The sequence below is a fragment of the Mesoplodon mirus genome (genome assembly GCF_964341445.2).
Source record: "Mesoplodon mirus genome assembly, chromosome: 14".
Taxonomy (NCBI): Eukaryota; Metazoa; Chordata; class Mammalia; order Artiodactyla; family Ziphiidae; genus Mesoplodon; species Mesoplodon mirus.
This window is the reverse complement of record NC_138990.1, coordinates 54,219,871-54,240,312: the sequence shown is the minus strand read 5'-3', so window position 1 is coordinate 54,240,312 and position 20,442 is coordinate 54,219,871. Positions and strand designations below refer to the sequence as shown.

Genomic DNA, 20,442 nt, shown 5'->3' with positions numbered 1-20,442 from the left:
CGTATTATCTGTGCCCTTCCCAAGCCCCACCCCACTCCAATTACTGGATAGCAGAACTCCTTCAGGAAGGAAAACGCAGAGGAAGCAGGTCTTAAATCACATGTTCACCAGTCTTGCTTGTTGTTTTCTGGCAGTTGTTAACTATTTGTAGCTTGGCCAGACTGATCCCACAAGGACTAGAGAAGGAGATGGAAAAGGGATATGGGTGAAGGAAAATGACATGAGCAAAGGAGAAGCAGGCATGGTGTCCCAGGTGCTCTTCATCCAGTTAAACCAACCTACTTTCTGTCCCATGCACAATGCCTTGCAGTTGAAATATCTTCATACGTACTCGGCATCAAAACAAGGCTTTTTCCTTCTTCATCGTTTTGCTTAACAGAAATGAAATACGGTTGTTCCTTCTCTCCCCTAACATCTTTTTTAATGGTAATACTTAATTATGATAAGGGTGCAACGTCATGGACATCTCTAGTGGCTTCATAAATTGGTAAAACACAGTGAAAAATACACTTGGAGATATTAATCTAGAGCCATAAAAATGTTTATATGCTTTGACCCATGGATTTCCTATCGGGGAACCTATTCCAAGGATATTACTCAGATTATGGGAAAAGCTATTCAAGAAGATAAAAATCACAATCACAATGTCATTTATAGCAGTGAGAATTTAGAGCAAACAAAATGTTCAGCAATGAAGAAATGATTAAGTATGTTTTGTTCTCTCCCCTGATCAATGGCTATTTTGCAGTCATTAAAAATGAGGGTTATATACTGTAAATATTATACATGAAATAGTATGATGCTGGAAGTTGCTTTAGAATAATCCAGGGGGAAGATGAGGAAGTAGGTAAGAGTATAAATGAAACAAGATTAGCCAGGAGTTAATAACTATTTTATCTGATGAAACAGTGATGGCCAGGTAGGGGCTCATTCTACTATTTGCTCTACTTTTTTATACTTTTGAAATCTTACATTAAAAACTTTATACATGATGGTTATACAGATTGTATAATAATCAGGAAAATTTTAAAGCTAATACATTATATGGAAAAAATAGTATAAAAATATACCCTATAATTACAAATATGTAAACATGTATATGAAGAAAGACTGTGAGAAATAATCTAAAATAATAAATGATTATGTTAGAATTGTGTTGACATATGAGTAATTTTTTTCTTTATTTTTATAAATTTTACATCCTATAGAACTTCTCAAATTAAAAAAAGAAATTATAAAATGTTTGCTTATTTTCTCATCCTTGAAATCTCAAGTTTATTTATTCCATTTGGCATAGAATTGTCATAGCTCTTGACTACACATCCCTGTAAAGCTTCCACATTGTGCAATGAAATTTCAGTCTCTCTGCAGAGATCACCCCCTTTGTGTACTTTTGCCACACACTGAAAATTCTGAATTAGGTTCTTCACGCTGCTTGTGTTACCTACCACTGCTGCCCAAATGGGGTTTGCTTATGAAATCCAAAGTGATTTTAACACAAGTCTAAATAAAATATAGTGGATGATTTTTTTTAGCTCCCCCCCAGAAAAAAAAAATTCCATCACTGGCAGTTCACAGACTACTACGTATGACTTTTAAACTGTGATGTTTAGAATAATTAAGTCACTGTTTTTTCTCTTATGTTGAGAGTGAGAACAGCTGTGTTTTTTCTGTGTGTTCACTCTTTCCTTTTGAGCACCGCTGGCTTCCATTCTAAAACTCAGTGGGAACCATGGCGACTGTTTAATAAGGGAATATAGGTAGTTGTCTCCTGTTGCTCGAGGTGTTTTGTTGTTGTTATCAGGGATGGATACTGACGCTTTTGTGTTCCCTGTTTCTTTTAACTAGGAAGGTAGAGCGTGAAGTGAAAGCTTTGGCAGTGCTTGATCATGAAAATATTGTTCACTACCACAGTTGTTGGGCCGGGCTTGATTACGATCCTGAGCAAAGCATAAATTCTTCAAGGTAACTCAAAGGAAATTCCCATAGTCATAATGGGATGGAGGAAACAGTCATTTACTATGTGTGGGCCACTGGGTAAGGCCATTAATTATTACATTTAATAGTCACAGCCAGAAACACTGAGACACTGTTATGCCTCCATTCTACAAGTAAGGAGACAAGGAATAGTCTTTTTCTTGCTCCAAACTTGCTTTAAAAAACCTTTTTTAAATTGTCCTCTGTGATGTTTGAAATCTCAGGTTTAGCTTTCCTGACTCTGTTGTTTAAGGTACAGGCTTGCTCACATGCCCTGACTTCAGTCCAGGCCATAAACGGAGTCTTGTGAAGAAGGTTTGAACTTGCTGTAGATGCTGCATTTGGAGGCTCCCCTCCTTCCTCCACTGCCAGCCCTCTTCTGTCCCTCTCACCTGGTTGGCAGGGTGCAGTCAAGGGGCCTCTTCTGAATGCAGTTATACCACTTATGGTCAGGTGGTGGGCAGTGAAAATAATTCCAAGACCCTGAGCTGTGATGGGGGCACCCTCCCCTCAAACCTTGCATTACTGACGTTTTGTCTCAAATAAGCCACTGCAAAGGGACTGAAGGGTTTTAAAGAGCTGGCGCCTCCCTTGGAAAGTCACCCAGTGTTTCTTGGAGACAGTCCTTTCAGTACAATCCTGAGGCCACTGTGGGCCTGTTCATTCACCATCTCCACACCATGTAATTGAGAACCTTATCATCGGTTTCAGAAGTACCATCAGCATACAGCCTTCAGCTTTCAGCAAATCCCTGGCTACCTTTTTCTATTTTCTAGCCAACATATGCTCAAAGAATTTAAATTAGTATTGAGGCCAACTTAGTTCAGAAAAAAAACCAAAAACCAAACCAAAACAAAAAACCATCGTTAGCAAAATCAGTCCTCCCTGCTACACCTCATAGCAATTTGTTGGCACTTTTCTTAGAATTCTTACCCATGTACTATTATTTTAGGTTTGTTTTTCCTTTATCTCTGTCCTATTAAACTATAATCCTCATGACAGCAAGGATAGTGTCTAACTCACTTTCTTATCTTTAGATGCCTGTTCTGTGCCTTTCACAAAATAGATGCTCAGTAGAGCAATGGTGAATTAAAATGTTTCAAAATTACTGTATATATTAATGAAATTTGGTTTTCTGCAATTCCATTGTATTTATGCTTCTATTCCTATCTGTTAGCAAAGATAATCAAGGACCTTCAGCATCAAAGAATGGGCAGGCTGCTACTTTATAACTTAGCTAAACAAAGCTTTGGATATCTGGGAATTTATGATTTAAATAAAGACTGGGTTATTATGTTTTGATTCAAATTTGTTATATTTAGTTTTCTGTTTTGATACATATTTTGGCATTTTTAAGAAGGTGCAATTTTTTAAATGGAATTTTAAGTGTATTTTTTTATAAATTTATTTTTATTGCTACTTCTAACATACTGTGAATTTTATACCCAGATCAAAGACTAGGTGCCTTTTCATCCAAATGGAATACTGTGATAAAGGGACATTGGAGCAATGGATTGACAGTAGAAGAGGCAAGGAACAAGACAAATGTTTGTCTTTGGTATTCTTTGAACAAATAACAAAAGGAGTGCATTACATACATTCAAAACAGTTAATTCATAGAGACCTTAAGGTAAGTGGAAAAAGTACTTTGTTAGGAAATGATAAACATAATTTATTAATTTAAAAGTCTATCTTCCTTAGTTTTAGAATCGATTGACAGTCATGAGGAGATAACATCTCTGATTCTCTAAAGTTAGAATGGATCTAGCACTTGCCCCAAATACCAATCTATAGAACCACGCAGAAGGTCTCCAGGGCTGTAAACTTATGGAGACACTGAGCTCCACAGGAAGAAGCACATTCACTTCTGGTTCTATTTGTCATCCTGGCTGATAGTCACACCCCAGTTGTAAACACTAAGAGCTTTAGTATACCGAACATTGGTGCAAATAATTATTGTGACTGGCACAGCCAGCTGGCTGCTCTGTCCCTACCTCTGCTGCTTCTCAGGCTTGTCTGAGAGGCAGAAGGGACTCTGGTAACTGGCTTTGGGAACATGGTTCTCTTAACCTTTCAGTCATTACTCTTGAGGGCAGTCACAGCCACTAGGTCCAGAGTCTAGAATTTTCTTGGCATTTGGTTAGACATCTGTGCCCCATGATTGGAAAACTGCAGTAATCCAAACCTTGGAGCATGTAGCATATCTTTGTAATTACATTTTCTTCTGGCTTCCTAGCTTCTTTTATGGTCTAGTTGAGCAGTTTTCCCATTTCCTCCTCAAAAATGAAAGAAGAGAGACAGAAGAGCTTTCAGCCTCTCCTCCATACTCTACTCCCTGTGATTGGCCTACGCTTATCACAAACTGGCCATGCTGAATCCTGTCACCGAATCTTTGCTCCTGTTCTTGCCTTGGACACTCTCTGCCTGTCCCCTTTGGTCCCAATTCCTTTATGAGCCTTTCCCAGTCACTCTGGATCAGGCAGAAGCACCTTGTCTATGTGGACCTTGGCTCTCTGCTTACCCCACCTGTCTAAAACAGCCAGGAATGAGAAACAAAGCAAAAAGTGCCTTGAGAAAAATAAGCAACCATGTACATAGTTGTTTGTTTGGCCTAGGTAGAAAAAGATGGCCCTTAAGAGGTATTGCATCCTTGGTCTGCCCAGGGGCTGGATGTCTGATACCTTCATGTAGGAGTCTACCTGGTTCCAGTATCTTTTTTGAACAGTATCTGAAGGTGTTCTTTGAAGTTGGAATGATATAATGACTCTGTTCAAAAGGATACATTTAGAATGGCTATACCTACACTTCGAAATAAATCATAGAGTTAAATAAGAAATTAAACACAATTATCTATTTATATAATCATTTGCAATAAATTATCTACTTACACAGTCATTTCCTCTACTCAGCAGTTTGGGTGTTACCTCCCAGACCCTTGTCAGGATGAGTTAGTGAAATTCGGATTGGTGCTCCCTTCTCCCACCACCTGGTCCGCCAGTTCCCTCCTGTATTCCACACTGCTTGTGCTCCGTGTCGGGGGGTGACCTTTTCTTGTGTCTGCAGAGAATGTTTGCTCTATGTCGGCAGGTGCTCAAAGGTCAAATTTTAATACTACTGAGCCTTCTTTCATCTTCTTCAACTTCCTAGCTTCACTGCTACAGTTACTGTTTTCTCATATCTGAGAGAAGATATAAACAAAGGCGTGTAACTTATTTTGTGATGCTTTGCAAAATACCTGCTACTGGTGGCTTTGCCAGAGAACGGTCTGTACCCAATAAAGCCCCTATTCTATAAAGTCAACCAGCATTTACCTTAAGAACCAGACCAAAAATGCTGGTGATGGACACAGAGGTTTCTGGAGTGAGGGCTTACGGCCTGAGGAGTTCAGTCCCCAAATCGGCCCAGGCCCCTCGGTCAGCCTCAGCCCTTATTCCTGTACCCCCTGGATAAAGTTTGCTCCTTTTCTTTTTTTTTTTTTTTGCCACACCTTTGCGGCTTGTGGGATCTTAGTTCCCCAACAAGGGATCTAAACTGGGCCTCCTGCAGTGGAAGCTCAGAGCCCTAACCACTGAACCACCAGGGAATTCCCAGTTGGCACCCTTTTTTCTTTTCGCACCCTTTTTTATGTTCTACCATCCAACATTTTGCCTAGTCATACCATAATTGATTAGACAAAATGTGGCATCATGTTTTTTTTCTTTTTAATGAACTATAAACAAGCAATCTAATATTTTTACTAGACAGTCCCATCCAGCTTATATATTTAGACAGTTTCGTAAATACAACCTCCTATTTCTCAGAGCCAGGCTGTAGCCTTGTGTGGGACCAGCAGTTGTACTTGCAAACCCAACATCTTCCTACACTGTAACTTGAATACAGCAGAGGCACATTTTCTCTCTACATCCCCACACGTCTACAGGTTTCCATCCATGTTACTGGTGGTAGGTTCCAATCTAACCATTAATTGTTCTAATCTAACTGCTGATTTCTGCATGGGCCTTTTCAGGCTGGTTCTTGGAAGCTGCTCTTTCACCCGCTTGGGCTTATGGTCTCTTCTCTTTCAGTTTCTTTACTAGGCCCTCTCCTAAGTGTTGTCTCCTTGAGTCTGTGTGTGTGTGTGGATAGCCCAACATTGCATTGAAAGTAGCTTTCTCAAAAATGGCAAAATATTAATTTCCTCATCAACAACCTTCATGTTTTCATGGTCTTTAGAATATTGGTCAATACCTTCTACAAAGTTGTGGATTGTCATTCGGTTCTTCCATTCCTTTTTTTTTTTTTTCATTCTGCTTAAAGAATTACGTGGAAAAAAAATATTTCAGTGCTAGTCATTAGCTTCCAGTTAACTTGATATGCCTTCAAAGATAGAGGGGGAACCTGCATACTGTTCTCCATAGTGGCTGTATCAATTCAAAGATATTAAAAAAAAAAAAAAAGATGGGCTATGTTTGTGAAGAAGTTGTCAGACGCCTAGAGAAATAGATGTAATGGAAGCCCCCAGGGGAGATTCTGCATATGATATTCTGCAGCATTATTGGGAATGAACTCATTCTGAGAATCTCAAAATTAGAAAGGGTCTTAAGGGTGTCTACTTCAATCCCCATCAAATTCTGGACTCATATTTGCAACGTTTCCACCAAGAGGGCGTCCAGCACTGTCTTGAATACTTTGTAGGATAGGGAACTTTCTAACTCCCATTCTTTGGACCACACGATTAGTATATCAGGATATATTAAGGCAAATCTTGTGGTTGTTTTCATCCTCTAGTCCTGGATCTGTCCCCTGGGACCAGGCAGAGTGAATCCACCTTCCACTTATCTTCAGATATTTGAAGGCAGCTATGCCCCAAGCCTTCTCTGCTCTCGGCCAAAAAGTCCTTACTTCCTCAGCTAGCATTTTAAAGACTGATAATAATAAATTTCCTGTTTTGGGCTTACCTATGTAAGAGTAAATGCCTTATAAGTAAATATAAAAATAGCTGTTACTAAATATGATTTGGATGTGTGATAAAAGTCTGTCAAATTGGTACTTACATGTTACAATTTTTTTTCTGTAGCCAAGTAATATATTTTTAGTAGGTATGAACAAAATAAAGATTGGAGACTTTGGACTTGTAACATACCTGAAAAATGATGAAGCGCGGACAAGTAAACAGGGAACTAAGCGATACATGAGCCCAGAACAGGTGAGTTCCCCTTCCTTTCTGTTGATATATATTTTTATCTCTTTCATTTTTTAAACTATAATAATAATAGGCACCTCTCATAAAATTAAAACAGTACAGAAGTAAATAGAATAAAAATGGAAAACTCTCCTTACCCTTCCTTTCTACTCTTCTCACTAGAGTTTGTGGTTTATCCTTTTAGATCATTATAAAAAATATACAGATACAAATATATATTTACAGAGACTTTTTACACAAAAACATACATAAATACATTTTACAAGATACTATGTTATTTTGTGACTTAATTTTCTTTTACTCAACAGTGTATCATAATCTTTCCATAGCTGTACAAATAGATTTGACACATTATTTTTAACAAGTGTATTGTATGCCAAAGTATAGATGTAGCGGCACTCATTTAACTATTGCCTTATTGATGGGCATTTATTTAGGTTGTTTCCAACTTTTTACATTTATAGACTTGTTATGTGTCTTCCTCCTTATCTTTGAGTCTAAAAACACAATATTTTGATAATAATCCATGATAGATTCTTTGAAGTGAAATTGTTGACTAGAATGAAAGGTGCAGTTCTAAGTTGATACATACTATTAACGCATATATGTGGAACCTGGAAAAATGGTACAGATGAACCAGTTTGCAGGGCAGAAATAGAGACACCGATGTAGAGAACAAACGTATGGACACCAAGGGGGGAAAGTGGCGGGGGTGGGATGAACTGGGAGATTGGGATTGACGTGTATATACTAATATGTATAAAATAGATAACTAATAAGAACCTTCTGTATAAAAAATAGATAAAATACAAAAATTCAAAAAAACTTGATACATGCTGTGAAATTGTCATTCAAAACAGGTGACTGGTATGTTCTTCTACTAATGTGTACGAGAATGCTGCCTCCTCCCTCACACTCTCAGTCAGACTATGGAATTATCAGACTGCAGTTTTGGTCACTGAGATGAATGAGGTGTAGCTTGATCTTTTTTTTTTTTTCTTTTTGGCTGCGTTGGGTCTTCGTTGCTGCGCGCGGGCTTTCTCTAGTTGCGGCGAGCGGGGGCTGCTCTTCATTGTGGTGCGTGGGCTTCTCATCGCGGTGGCTTCTCGTTGCGGAGCATGGGCTCTAGGCACGTGGGATTCAGTAGTTGTGATACACAGGCTCAGTAGTTGTGGCTCGCGGGCTCTAGAGCTCAGGCTCAGTAGTTGTGGCGCACGGGCTTCATTGCTCCATGGCATGTGGGATCTTCCTGGACCAGGGATCAAACCTGTGTCCCCTGCATTGGCAGGCGGGTTCTTAACCACTGTGCCACCAGGGAAGTCCCTCAATACTTTCTTTATGGCTTCTGGGTTAATCGTTTTTAATTTGGAGGTCCTTCCTACCACAAGATTATAAAAATATTTCGTGTTTTTATTGACACTTTAGCTGAATTAATTTTTGTATATATATGAAGGAGTATAACTTGATTTTCCCCATGTGGGTATGAAACTGCCCCATCACCATGTATCAAATTGTTAATGATCTAAAATATTCTTTTAAGGAAAATTTGTAGAGACAAGAAGTAGAACAGAGGTTACTAGGGGCTGAGGGGAGAGAGGAATGGGACGTTGTTGTTTAATGGGTACATTTTCTGTTTGGGATGATGAAAAAATTTCTGGAGATAGATAGTGGTGATGATTATGCAACATTGTGAAGGCAATGCCACTAAATTGTACAAATGGAAATGGTTAAAACGGTAAATTTTATATATATATTTAACACAATATAAATATGCTGTTTTATCATACATGAAATTCCCACACACTTATGGATCTGTTTCCGGACTCTATTCTGTCCAGTTGATTTATTTAATGTTTTTCCTCTTTAATATCATCCTGTTTGATTATTATAGCATTATAAAATGTTTTATATTTTAGCATTATAAAATTATTATAACATTATATAATGTCCTGATAGATATCAGGACATTATTCTTCAATTAAAAAATGTTCTACCTTAAGCTTATACAGTACTGTAGGTCAATTATATCTCAATGAAACTGGAAGAAAAAAATGTTCTTAGTGTTCACATTTACTATTCCAAATAAACTGTAGAACCAGTTTGTCATGTTCCACAACTGGTGTTGATGTTTTGATAGCAATTGCATTATATTTAAGGATTCAATTGAGGGGAATTGACATCTTTATATATTTGAGACTTCTTCTCCAAGAAGTCTCTAAGAAATTGGTATATTTCTCCCATTATTCAAATCCTCCTCAGTCAGCTTTTGCCAGGCTATGCTATGGTAACAAATGACACTGATTTCCTAGTGGCATACACAACACCAGAGGTTTATTTCTTGCTCACGTGGTGTGATGGCTGCAGTCTTGGCCCAGTTTTGCCCCACGTGTCTCCTTCATTCTAGAACCCAGGCTGAAGGAAGAACCCTATCTGGGTATTGCTGTCCTCACTGCAGAAAGCAGTGTCAGAACCTTGTGATGGCTTTTAAGATTCTGCTCCTCAGTGGCATACATCACTAAAAGTCATTGCCCAGAGCAAATTGGCCAGCTCAAGACAAACACATGGTGGGGAAGTGTCATGCTCTCTCTGGGAGGCCAGTGCACAATTGGGAGCAATAATATATTCTACCTCAAGGCCACTTTTATATTCTTCAATGAAAATATGAATGGAAATTTGTTTTTTCTTTGTGAAGATTGCTCATATTTTTAAAGCTTTTCCCTGGATATGTATCGTGTCTTGCTATTAAAATGGGATTCCTTGTATCTTATTGGTTATTAATGAGGCTGTTGATTTTTAAAATATATTTATTTTTAATTGTGGTAAAATACACATAACATAAAATTTACCATCTTTACCAGTTTCAAGTGTCCAATTCCGTGGCATTAAGTACATTCACACTGTTGTGCTACCATTACTACCATCCATCCACAGAACTTTTCACCTTGCCAAACTGAAACTCTGGGCCCATTGAATAGCTCTCCATTCCCCTCTTCCCCAGCCCCAGGCAGCCACCATTCTACTTTCTCTCTGAATTTGGATGCTCTAAGGACCTCTTATAAGTGGAATCACACAGTGTTGGTCCTTTTCTGAGTTATTTCACTCGGCATAATATCCTCAAGATTCATCTATGTTGTAGCGTATGTCAGAATTTCCTTCCTTTTTAAGGCTGAATAGTATTCCATTGTATGGATATATCACACTATGTTAATCTGTCACATCGATGGATATTAGGGTTGCTTCTACCTTTTAGCTACTTTGAGTATCACTGTATTGCTGCTATGAATATGGTTGTACAGCTATCAATTCATGAATGTTTGGCTTATATATAGACTTATTACTCTAGTAGGTGGGTTTGTTTTGTTTTGTTTGTTTTTTTTGGTTGATTGCTTACTGTCTATTTTCATCTTTTGGGGTTGTTTGTCCTATCTTTTTTTTTTTTTTTTATAAATGCCCTTTAAAGATGATTTTTTACTGAAAGGTAATATATCTTTCAAAATACCCCTACTATTTTGTCATCCAAGAAAAAATACACTGAGCCATCTGATGGTTTGAGAGTCTAGAATGAAGAAGGAACACACCTCTTCCTTTGGGGACTATTCAGCATAAAAACATAAGTTTTTTGCAAAGTGTGAAGGTAGAAGACAGTAGGGGAATAACAGCTCCCTTTTAACTCCCACTCTCTTAAATACCTCCTGCATCCTATATTGTCACATTTTATTGAGGAATAATTTATACACCATAAAATGCACAGATATTAAATGTACATTTTTTTTTAGTTTTGACAAAGGCATAGATCTGTGAAACCTACAAGCCTATGAAAATGTAGAACATTTTCCTCACCCTAGAGTATTCCCTTAGACCCCTTTCCAGTCAGTCACTCCTCTCCACTGCCCAGAGGCAACCAGTGCTCTGACTTCTATCACCATAGATTAGTCTTCCCTGTTCTTGAGCTTCATAAGAACGGAATCATATAGTATGTACTTTTTTTTTTTTTTTTTTTTTTTTTTTTTTTGTGGTTCGCGGGCCTCTCACTGTTGTGGCCTCTCCCGTTGCGGAGCACAGGCTCTGGACGCGCAGGCTCAGTGGCCATGGCTCATGGGCCCAGCCGCTTTGCGGCATGTGGGATCTTCCCAGACCGGGGCACGAACCCATGTCCCCTGCATCGGCAGGCGGACTCTCAATCACTGTGCCACCAGGGAAGCCCCGGTATGTACTCTTTTGTATTTGATTATTTCACTGAAAGTAATGTCTGTTGGAGAACCTTTAGTTGTTGCTTATATCAGCAGATTCTTTTTTGTGGCTGAATACTATTCTGTTGTATGAATATACCACAATTTGTTCATCCATTCTTCTGTTGATAGACATTTGGATTGCTTCCAGTTGTGGAATATTATGAATAAATCTGCTATGAACATTTGCATACAGCTGATTTACTGGGCACGATTTTAACTGCTTCACCTGCTCGTCTCATCTAACCCTGCAGTTAAGCTACGAGGTTAAAACTATTGTTATCTCCATTTTATGGTTGAGATTGTTCCCACATTGATGGTGATTCAACTATTTAATGACAGAGATTTGAACCTGGGCAGTCAGACTCCACACATCTTGCTAATAAACATACATTGTTGTGTGATACATTTTGGTCAGATAACTTTTTTGGCTTTAGAAGGCTTGGATGTTTATATCAGATGAGTCACAATTGTAAATATACTTTTGCTTCTTCAGATTTCTTCTGTGGAAGACTATGGAAATGAAGTGGACATCTTTGCTTTGGGGCTAATTCTTGCAGAACTTCTTCACATATGTTCCACTTTGGCAGAAACAGTGAAGGTAAATAATCTCACAGAAAGAATTAAGCAACAAATATTATTGGCCGTCATGTCCAAAGTGCTTTTGCAGACAGTTATTGCCTTCACATGAGGATGGGCTGGAGCATATTAGTGCTGACTGCAAATGAAATATGAATTTTTATCCCTTTCATGTTTGGGCAACCAGTACTTTTTGTTAAAGATCAAAGACTTTGGTCTTCTTTGGAAGGTGTGTACATCTCATAAAACTGTAGCTGTTTCTTCCTAATTGAGTCACTCTGTAAAATTGTTTTGATTGCCTGCTTTGCATAAGACCCTGTGCTACGTGCTCCAAGGGTTATGAAAATAAATAAGCCTTGTTCTCAGGGAGCTTATATTCTAGGAGGAAAGGTAACATAAGACAATGCTGTAAATGTTTTAGGAGAAGGCATGAAGTCTAATGGAAACAGCTAGGAGGGAGGTCTTGCCAGCTGTAGGGATTTAGGTTTCATGGAGACATTTAAATTGAGCTCTGAAGGACTGGTTGACTTCTAATAGTCCAGATTGGAAAGAAGGCCATGTGGAGACAGGAATGTGAAAAGTGTGTTTGGGAATAGCTGGCCGGTGTCATTTTTATTGGAGTATATAAGTCAAGGAAGTAGTGGTTGATGGTACTGGAAAGATATATTGGGGCTAAATTAAGGCAAGAATATGGACTTTCTTGTGGAGGCAGCAGGGAGCCACTGAAGACTGCATGCAACTGGATATCCTAGTCTGAAGCTCAGTAAAAGGGACTCACCTGGATTCGACAGCCTTCTCTGTAAAACAGGGATAATGAAAATACCTATTGCATAGGGTTCCAAAAAGGATGAAGGGTGATAATTCATATGATGCTCTTAACACTTCAACATGCTGTAATGTTCAGGATGGGTATAACATGGGGTGGGTGGAGGAGAGGATTCCTGCTTGCTTCTTGGCTAAAGAGATTTTCCAAAGATCTAGAAATATCCCAGATTTAGAGTATCCCCAGCTTTAGTGCTTCCTAAGTTTGTTTTTTCTCCAAAGTGAATAATTTACTAATGAATATATATGTTTAATTTTTAGCTTTTTGAAAATCTAAGGGATGGCATCTTCTCAGGTGTATTTGACAACAAAGAAGTAAGCACTTAAAAATAATCGGAATTTTATTTATTGCAATGTTTTATTTCCTAGTATTGACTCTTACTATCATTACAGAAAAATCTTCTCCAGAAATTACTCTCAAATGATCCCAAGAAACGACCTAACACATTGGAAATACTGAAGACTTTGAAGGAGTGGAATAATATTGCAGAGAAAAAGGAACGAAATACATGTTAGATACTTAAAAAGTATCCTTCTTCTGATACTCCATTTTCCTATAACTGTCTAAAGTCTGCTTGGGTATATTAATGGTATTTATCTTCTATTTTCCTTTCTCCCTTAATTTTTTGCCACATTTGCAGAAAGGTTTGCATTTTTTCTTACTTCAAAAACATTCTTACATTTGCCTTCCCCTTGCTCATCTCCTTATTATGAAGATGGAGGGAAAATGCCTCAAATTTTCTTTTTAATACCAATTAGTTAATCAATTAATGAATGACTATTTATTAAATGCCTGCTGTTTCTAGGCCAGAAAGATATAAGATCTATCTCTGTCCAAAATAGCTAACAATCCAGCTGGAGAAATATGGTAACCATGAAAAGATAAGTATAATCACTTTGGAAAGCAATTTGGTATCATCTAGCAAAGTTAAATGTATATTGCCATTCCTGAAAAGCCATCAATTCCATTGCTACATACATGTGCACAGGAATGTTCATAGAAATGCCGTTCATTATAGTCAAAGGAACAGGAAACAGCGCTAATGTGCACCAGAAGAAGAATGGATACATAAATTGTATTCACACACTGGAATACTATATAGTGTTTTATAGTGAAAATGAAGGAATTACAGCTAAATGCACTAACGTGCCACATCTCTCAGGAACATAATATTAAGCAAACAAAGCAGATTGCAGAAAATACTGTATAAAGTTCAAGAACATGCTAAGTGAAATGTGTGCTTAGGTATTCAAGCAAATGTGGTAAAACAATAAAGGGAAGGAAAGGATTGAGAACTATTAGTAGATTCTGATAGTGATTGTCTCTGAGGAGGGATGGGAGTGATGTGATTGGAGAAATGGACTTCCGAAGTAACAGTTAACTTTCTTTTCTTACACTGGCTGTTGAGTCCACTAGTGTCTACTGCATAATTATTCTATTTCTCTTAAATACATTTTGTACCTATTATAACAGACACTTTAAAGAGATGATAACTATGCTGTAACACAGTAGCTGAGCATAGAAAACAATCAGTCTGGAGGGGTGAGATCACTCTGTGCTGAGGAACCATGGCACAGGGCTTAGAAGTGACACTCCAGTGAGACTTCCAAGTATGTGAAGGATTTAGATGAATAGAGAGGAGAACATTTGGGCAGTATGGGCAAGGGGCATGGCATGCGTTCTGGAAAAGATAGATTTGAGGAACATTGGGTATACTAGTTTGTTTCCCTGAATTGCTGTAGGGAATGCCGGAAAATAATATGAGCTGTATCTTGGAAGAAGCTGAGGGTTACTTTAAGCTTTATAGCATCCAACTGCCGTTCTAGAATTGTCATATAATTTTACAATTTTAAAAATGAGCCAAATTTAGGCTTAGCAGAAAAATCATAGTAATAGATAATATTTTTGTGAAGGCTTATAGCAATTTCTAAAAAGTGTTACTAAAAGCATTTAATATGGTCTTCAACTCCCATGCAGTATTTGATTAAGGCAAGGGTCATCAATGGATACTAAAATTATTGGTTGAAAAGGCGTTGGGAAACAGGAGCCTCAAAAGGATTTAAATATAGTCCGACAGATGATATTACAAAGGGGAAAATATATCTTTAAAATGGAAAGATCTTATCACCACAATAATAAAGTAATTAAATTTAGCATCACCGAAAGTGGAAGAACCTAACATCATGACCCTCCTGATGTGATATAAGAATTATACACTATCACCTATTTAGTTTTCTTGCCCAAAGTGTTTAACTGGAATTTAATCATGAGGAAATGATTAGATAAATCCTGAAAGAAGTCATTCGATAAGGTAATTAACTTGGATTTCTCAAAAAGTCAGTATCATGAAAAAAAAAAAGTAGGGGAATTCTTCTAAACACAAAGAGACTAGAGACATATAATGACCAAATGCAACGACCAAATGCAATGCTTGAATCTTGATTGTATACTGGATATTAATAAAAGAAAGAAAGAAAAACCCAGAAAATAGCTATAAAAGACATTTTTCAGGTAGTTGAGAACATTTGAATATAGACTGCATATTAAATGATGTTATAGAATAATTGATAATTTTCTTAGGTGTGATAATGATATTATGGTCATGCCAGAAAATGTCTTATTCCTAGGCAATGCATGCAGAAATACTTAGGGGTGAAGTGGCATGACATATGCAACTTCCAAATGTTCAGCAAAAATCAATGATAATACATATATATACAGAAAGATAATATATATAGTACATATATATATAGAAAGAGAGAGAGGAAATGTGGCAAAATGTTAACAATTGAAAAATTGATAAACCTAGGTGGACAATATAGAAGTGTTTCTTGTATTATTCTTGGAGCTTTTCTGTAGGTTTGAAATTTTTCTGGGTGGAGAGAAATCTTTTTTAAGAAACTAATATTATCTGGATTTGATGAATAAGGCTAAACTCAAAAGAAAAACCAATGAATGTGACAAATTAGTGTGAATGTGGCCTTATTTTTACCTTCTTTCATTTTTTAAATTTAAGTATAGTTGATTTGCAATATTGTATTAGTTTCAAGTGTACAACATAGTGATTGAATACTTTTATATATCCTTCTCTCACTTTAATATTTCTACTACTATGAAGTAAATAAAGCATCCCTTGATGCTTTTATTTATTTGAGTATATATTTTCTCAGCCTCAAAACTATAGTAAATAAAAAGTATCCTCAGGCTTCCCTGGTGGCGCAGTGGTTAAGAATCCGCCTGCCAATGCAGGGGACACGGGTTCAAGCCCTGGTCCGGGAAGATCCCACATGCTGTGGAGCAAGTAAGCCCATGCACCACAACTACTGAGCCTGTGCTTTAGAGCCTGTGAGCCACAACTACTGAGCCCGCGTGCCATAACTACTGAAGCCCACGCGCCTAGAGCCCAAGCTCCTCAACAAGAGAAGCCACCGCAATGAGAAGCCTGCACACCGCTATGAAGAGTATCCCCTGCTCGCTGCAGCTAGAGAAAGCTTGCACACAGCAACAAAGACCCAACGCGGCCAAAATTAAATAAGTTAAAAAAAAAAAGTACCCTCTTATCAGAGGAGGAGAGGGGCAAAGGCCAGGGACCTTATTTGCTAATTAAAACATACATACATGCAGAGATTTTTTTTTTTTTTTTTTTTTTTTTTTTTGCGGTACACGGGCCTCTCACTGTTGTGGCCTCTCACGTTGCAGAGCACAGGCTCCGGACGCACAGGCTCAGCAGCCATGGCTCACGAACCCAGCCGCTCCACAGCATGTGGGATCCTCCTGGACCGGGGCACAAACCTGTGTCCCCTGCATCTGCAGGCAGACTCTCAACCACTGCGCCACCAGGGAAGCCCCATGCAGAGATTTTGAAGAGCTATTGTGACCTAGCTGCTTCCCTAGAAAAAGAACTTATAGGAAATTTTTATTACTAACCACACATATATTTTTTATTAAATGTGCACGTATTTAACATAAGTACATATATATATGTAACTTACTCAGAGCATGTATGTTATTTGTGTTAGGTATATTTAGTATAAATACACATATACATATATAAGTGTGTGTTTGTGTGTATGGCCAGCTATATAATTTGTGGGACCCAATGCAAAATGAAAATGTGAGGCCCTTGTTCAAAAATTAACATGGGGCCTTACGCAACCACACAGGTTGCGTGTCTATGAAGTCAGACTTGCATGTACATACACATGTGTATACACCATATATACATACATGCACACCTATGTTTGAAATGTTTAGAAGTCTAAAAGCAAGCTTTTCCCAGACTCCATCATCCAGTGTACCTACCTGAGAGAGACACTCATAGCATCTATTTCCCACTTGAGTGTTCAGCATAGCTTGAGGTTCTTGGCATGCTAACTTTTTCATTATGAATATGGAATAATTTCAATATTATTCATATTTTTAATACGTTTTTATGTTAAAACATACACAAAAACAGAGATTAGAATAATGAAATTCTATGTACTCATTATCCAGCTTCAACAGCTATCAATATTCTGTCTTTCCTGTTTCATTTACCCCTTCCTTTTAAAAAATGTCTTTTGCTGGAGGATTTTAAATTTCAGGCATTGTATCATTTCACTTGTAAATGTTTAAAGATGTATTTCTAACAGATTAGATCTTTTTAATTTTAACCAAACCACGATATCATTGTCACTCAACAAAATTAATAAGATTTTCTTAACTATCATGTAATAATCAGCCTGTATTGAGTTTTCCTATCTCAAAAATGTCTTTCTGTAGATTGTTTAAATCAGGATCCAACATTTCATTTAGTTGGTGTGTCTCTTTTACTCTATAACATTCACCTCGTTTTTAATTTCTTTCCTCTTGCCATTTATTTGAGGAAGGAATAGGTCATATATCCTACAGAATTTCCTTCACTTAGGATTTGGCTGATGGTATCCCCATGGTGTCTAGTTAGATCTAGAAACTTGATTTGATTCTGTTCTGAAATTTTTTTCTGAGAATACTCCCTAGGTGATACTATATACCTTCTTTTGCTTCACTCCCGGAGGAGCATGATGTCTGGTTGTTCTGCTTTCAGTGATTTTAAGTTTGGTCGGTGGCTTGTGGTGGTGTCATCTACTACGATCAATCTTCCTTGTCAATCTTTCACCTAATGGTGTTAGCAGCCACTGATGATTATTGCCTGGATCCATTATTTCATTAGGGGTTGCAAAATAGTGATTTTCGGATTCTATCAAACCTCTCACATTTATCATCTGTGATTCTTCTATGAAGAACTTTCCCTAAAGTTGAATGGGACAGATGGGATAAATATTTATTTTTAGAATGAAGTGGCATCCCAGCAACGTCCAAAGGTGACACAGAGGTTTTTTTTCAAGGCAGGAGTGTGATCCAACCTATACTTTGAAAGTGTTTAGACTGGGTTGGAGCAGGAAAAGACTATATTTGAAAGGTCAGAAGTCCGAGAGGCTAAGAGGGCCTGAACAATAGGAGGGGACAGACCAAGAGGAGCTGGCAACTAACTGGATGTGAGGGTTCAGGGAAATGTAAGCATCAGAGATTACCTCTAGGTCAGTTGGATGGTGAGTGCCAGGCGTATGATGCCCTTAAAGAAGGTACAAATCTCAATCAAATTAACCCCGTCAAAGAGCCATGCAAATTACAGAGATATTTTGTCTCACGCTGTTACCTATCACAGTTTTTAGTTAGAATTTAAGCCAATAGTGGGGCCACTTTTCACATGTCAGCATGCTGAGGGGGAGCAGATTTGGGAGGTAAAACACTGGATCTCATTTGGAGATGCCAAGTTGGAGGTCCTGCCATATATTCAGGGGAGGGTGTAGAGTGGACTCTAGGAAATGCAGGAGAGGAACTTGAGAGAAGGGGTGAACTGGAATCATACACAGAAGAGATGTGTATGTTATCTGGAAGTAAGCCCTGATGCTTAACTTTGAATCCAAGGGATTGCCCAGGGAGAGATTACATAGAGGAGAGGGCTCAGAAACAAAAGCACAGCAGACACCTCCATTTAGACATTTACTCTTTATATCTAAATGTCAATCCACTCCCTAATGTCTGTGATTCTACGTCTGTGATCGTGAGCTATCCCAGTCATGACATGTCTTCAGGATGGTCACAGATGCAGGGCCTACAGTTGATAGATGTACAGAGGCCCCACTATTGGCTTACACTCTAAAAACCGTGTAATGGGTAAAACTCTGAGGCAAATCAAATCTCTCTCAAATATGTGTGGCTCTTGAGGGGTCAGTTTGATTGAGACCTGTATTGGTTTCCTAGGGCTGCTGTAACCAATGACCACAAAACTGATGACTGAAAATGACACACATTTATTCTCTTACAGTTCAGGAGGCCTGAAGTGTGAAATGGGTTTCACTGGGCTCAAGTCAAAGTGTTGGCAGGGCTGCACTCCTCTGGGGGGGTCCCGTTCTGCATCCCACGTTCAGCATTACCTGAATAGGCCCCAGCCACACAGGTCTGCTCAGGGTCACCTCAATAGGCTTTTGTGCTCAATGGCTCTCGGCTACGGTTTCTACCTGAAATTCCCTTCAATCTTTTTTTAAATAACAGCTTTATTGAGACATAATTCACATACCGTAAAATTCACCCCATTTAAAGTATACAGTTCAGGGCCTCCCTGGTGGCGCGGTGGTTGAGAGTCCGCCTGCCGATGCAGGGGATACGGGTTCGTGCCCCGGTCTGGGAGGATCCCATGTGCCGCGGAGCGGCTGGGCCCGTGAGCCATGGCCGCTGGGCCTGCGCGTCCGGAGCCTGTGCTCCGCAGCGGGGGAGGCCACAGCAGTGAGAGGCCCGCATACCGCAAAAAAAAAAAAATTAAAAAAAAAATAAAGTATACAGTTCAATGGTGTTTAGTATATTCAGAGTTGTGCAACCATCACCACAATCAATTTTAAAACATTTTTGTCACCCCCAAAAGAAACCCTGTACCCATTAGCAGCCATTCCTCATCTTCCTCCAACTCTCGGCAACCACTAATCTATTTTCTATCTCCATAGACTTGCCTATTCTGGACATTTTGTTTAAATGGAATCATATAGTATGTGGTCTTTTTCACTTAGTATGTTTTCTTCTGTGGTATAGCATGGATGGAAATTCCTTTCCCTTTTATTGCCAAATGATATTCAATTATATGGATATATCACATTTTATTCACCTATTCATCAGCTGATGGACATTTGGGTTTCTACTTTCTGGCTAGTATGAATAATGTTGCAATGAATATTGGTGTATGAGTTTTATCTGGACACAGTTCCATTTCTCTTGGGTATAACTTAAGAGTGGAAATGCTGGGTCATATTGTAACTCCTTCCTCATAACTGCGTATCAAAGCTATGTTCAAAGCCCAAATTCAGTGCTGCTACCATAGTGTTCTACCATCTCCCACTTGGAATAAAACTTCTCCCTAATACATCAGTTATTTAGTTCTTCAGTATTGTACCTACCAGTTTGCTTTGGAGCTCAGTTATTCCTGCATGGGTGTTTCCCTCCTTGTAAATTTCTGGAAAGCAGAGACAGGCTCTCTCATTTTGATTTGCCCCAAGGCAGCAAGTGTATTACCCTGCATTTAAGCAGGAACTCTATAAGTGCTTTTGAATTAGTAGGGAATAAAAGTGTTAAGAATTTCG

At 38.4% G+C, this 20,442-nt stretch overlaps 1 protein-coding gene across 1 annotated transcript in view; it reads left to right on the top strand.

The window, feature by feature from the left end:
* EIF2AK2 (eukaryotic translation initiation factor 2 alpha kinase 2) overlaps positions 1-20,442 on the top strand; it is a 39,292-nt gene extending 18,850 nt beyond the window's left edge. Inside the window, exons 11-17 of the mRNA XM_082641987.1 lie at positions 1,849-1,965; positions 3,427-3,607; positions 7,034-7,162; positions 11,885-11,989; positions 13,051-13,104; positions 13,183-13,316; positions 15,975-20,442. Of these exons, the coding sequence (XP_082498113.1) occupies positions 1,849-1,965; positions 3,427-3,607; positions 7,034-7,162; positions 11,885-11,989; positions 13,051-13,104; positions 13,183-13,305 (709 nt within the window). The 3' untranslated portion in view covers positions 13,306-13,316; positions 15,975-20,442. The remainder of the gene's footprint in view (positions 1-1,848; positions 1,966-3,426; positions 3,608-7,033; positions 7,163-11,884; positions 11,990-13,050; positions 13,105-13,182; positions 13,317-15,974) is intronic.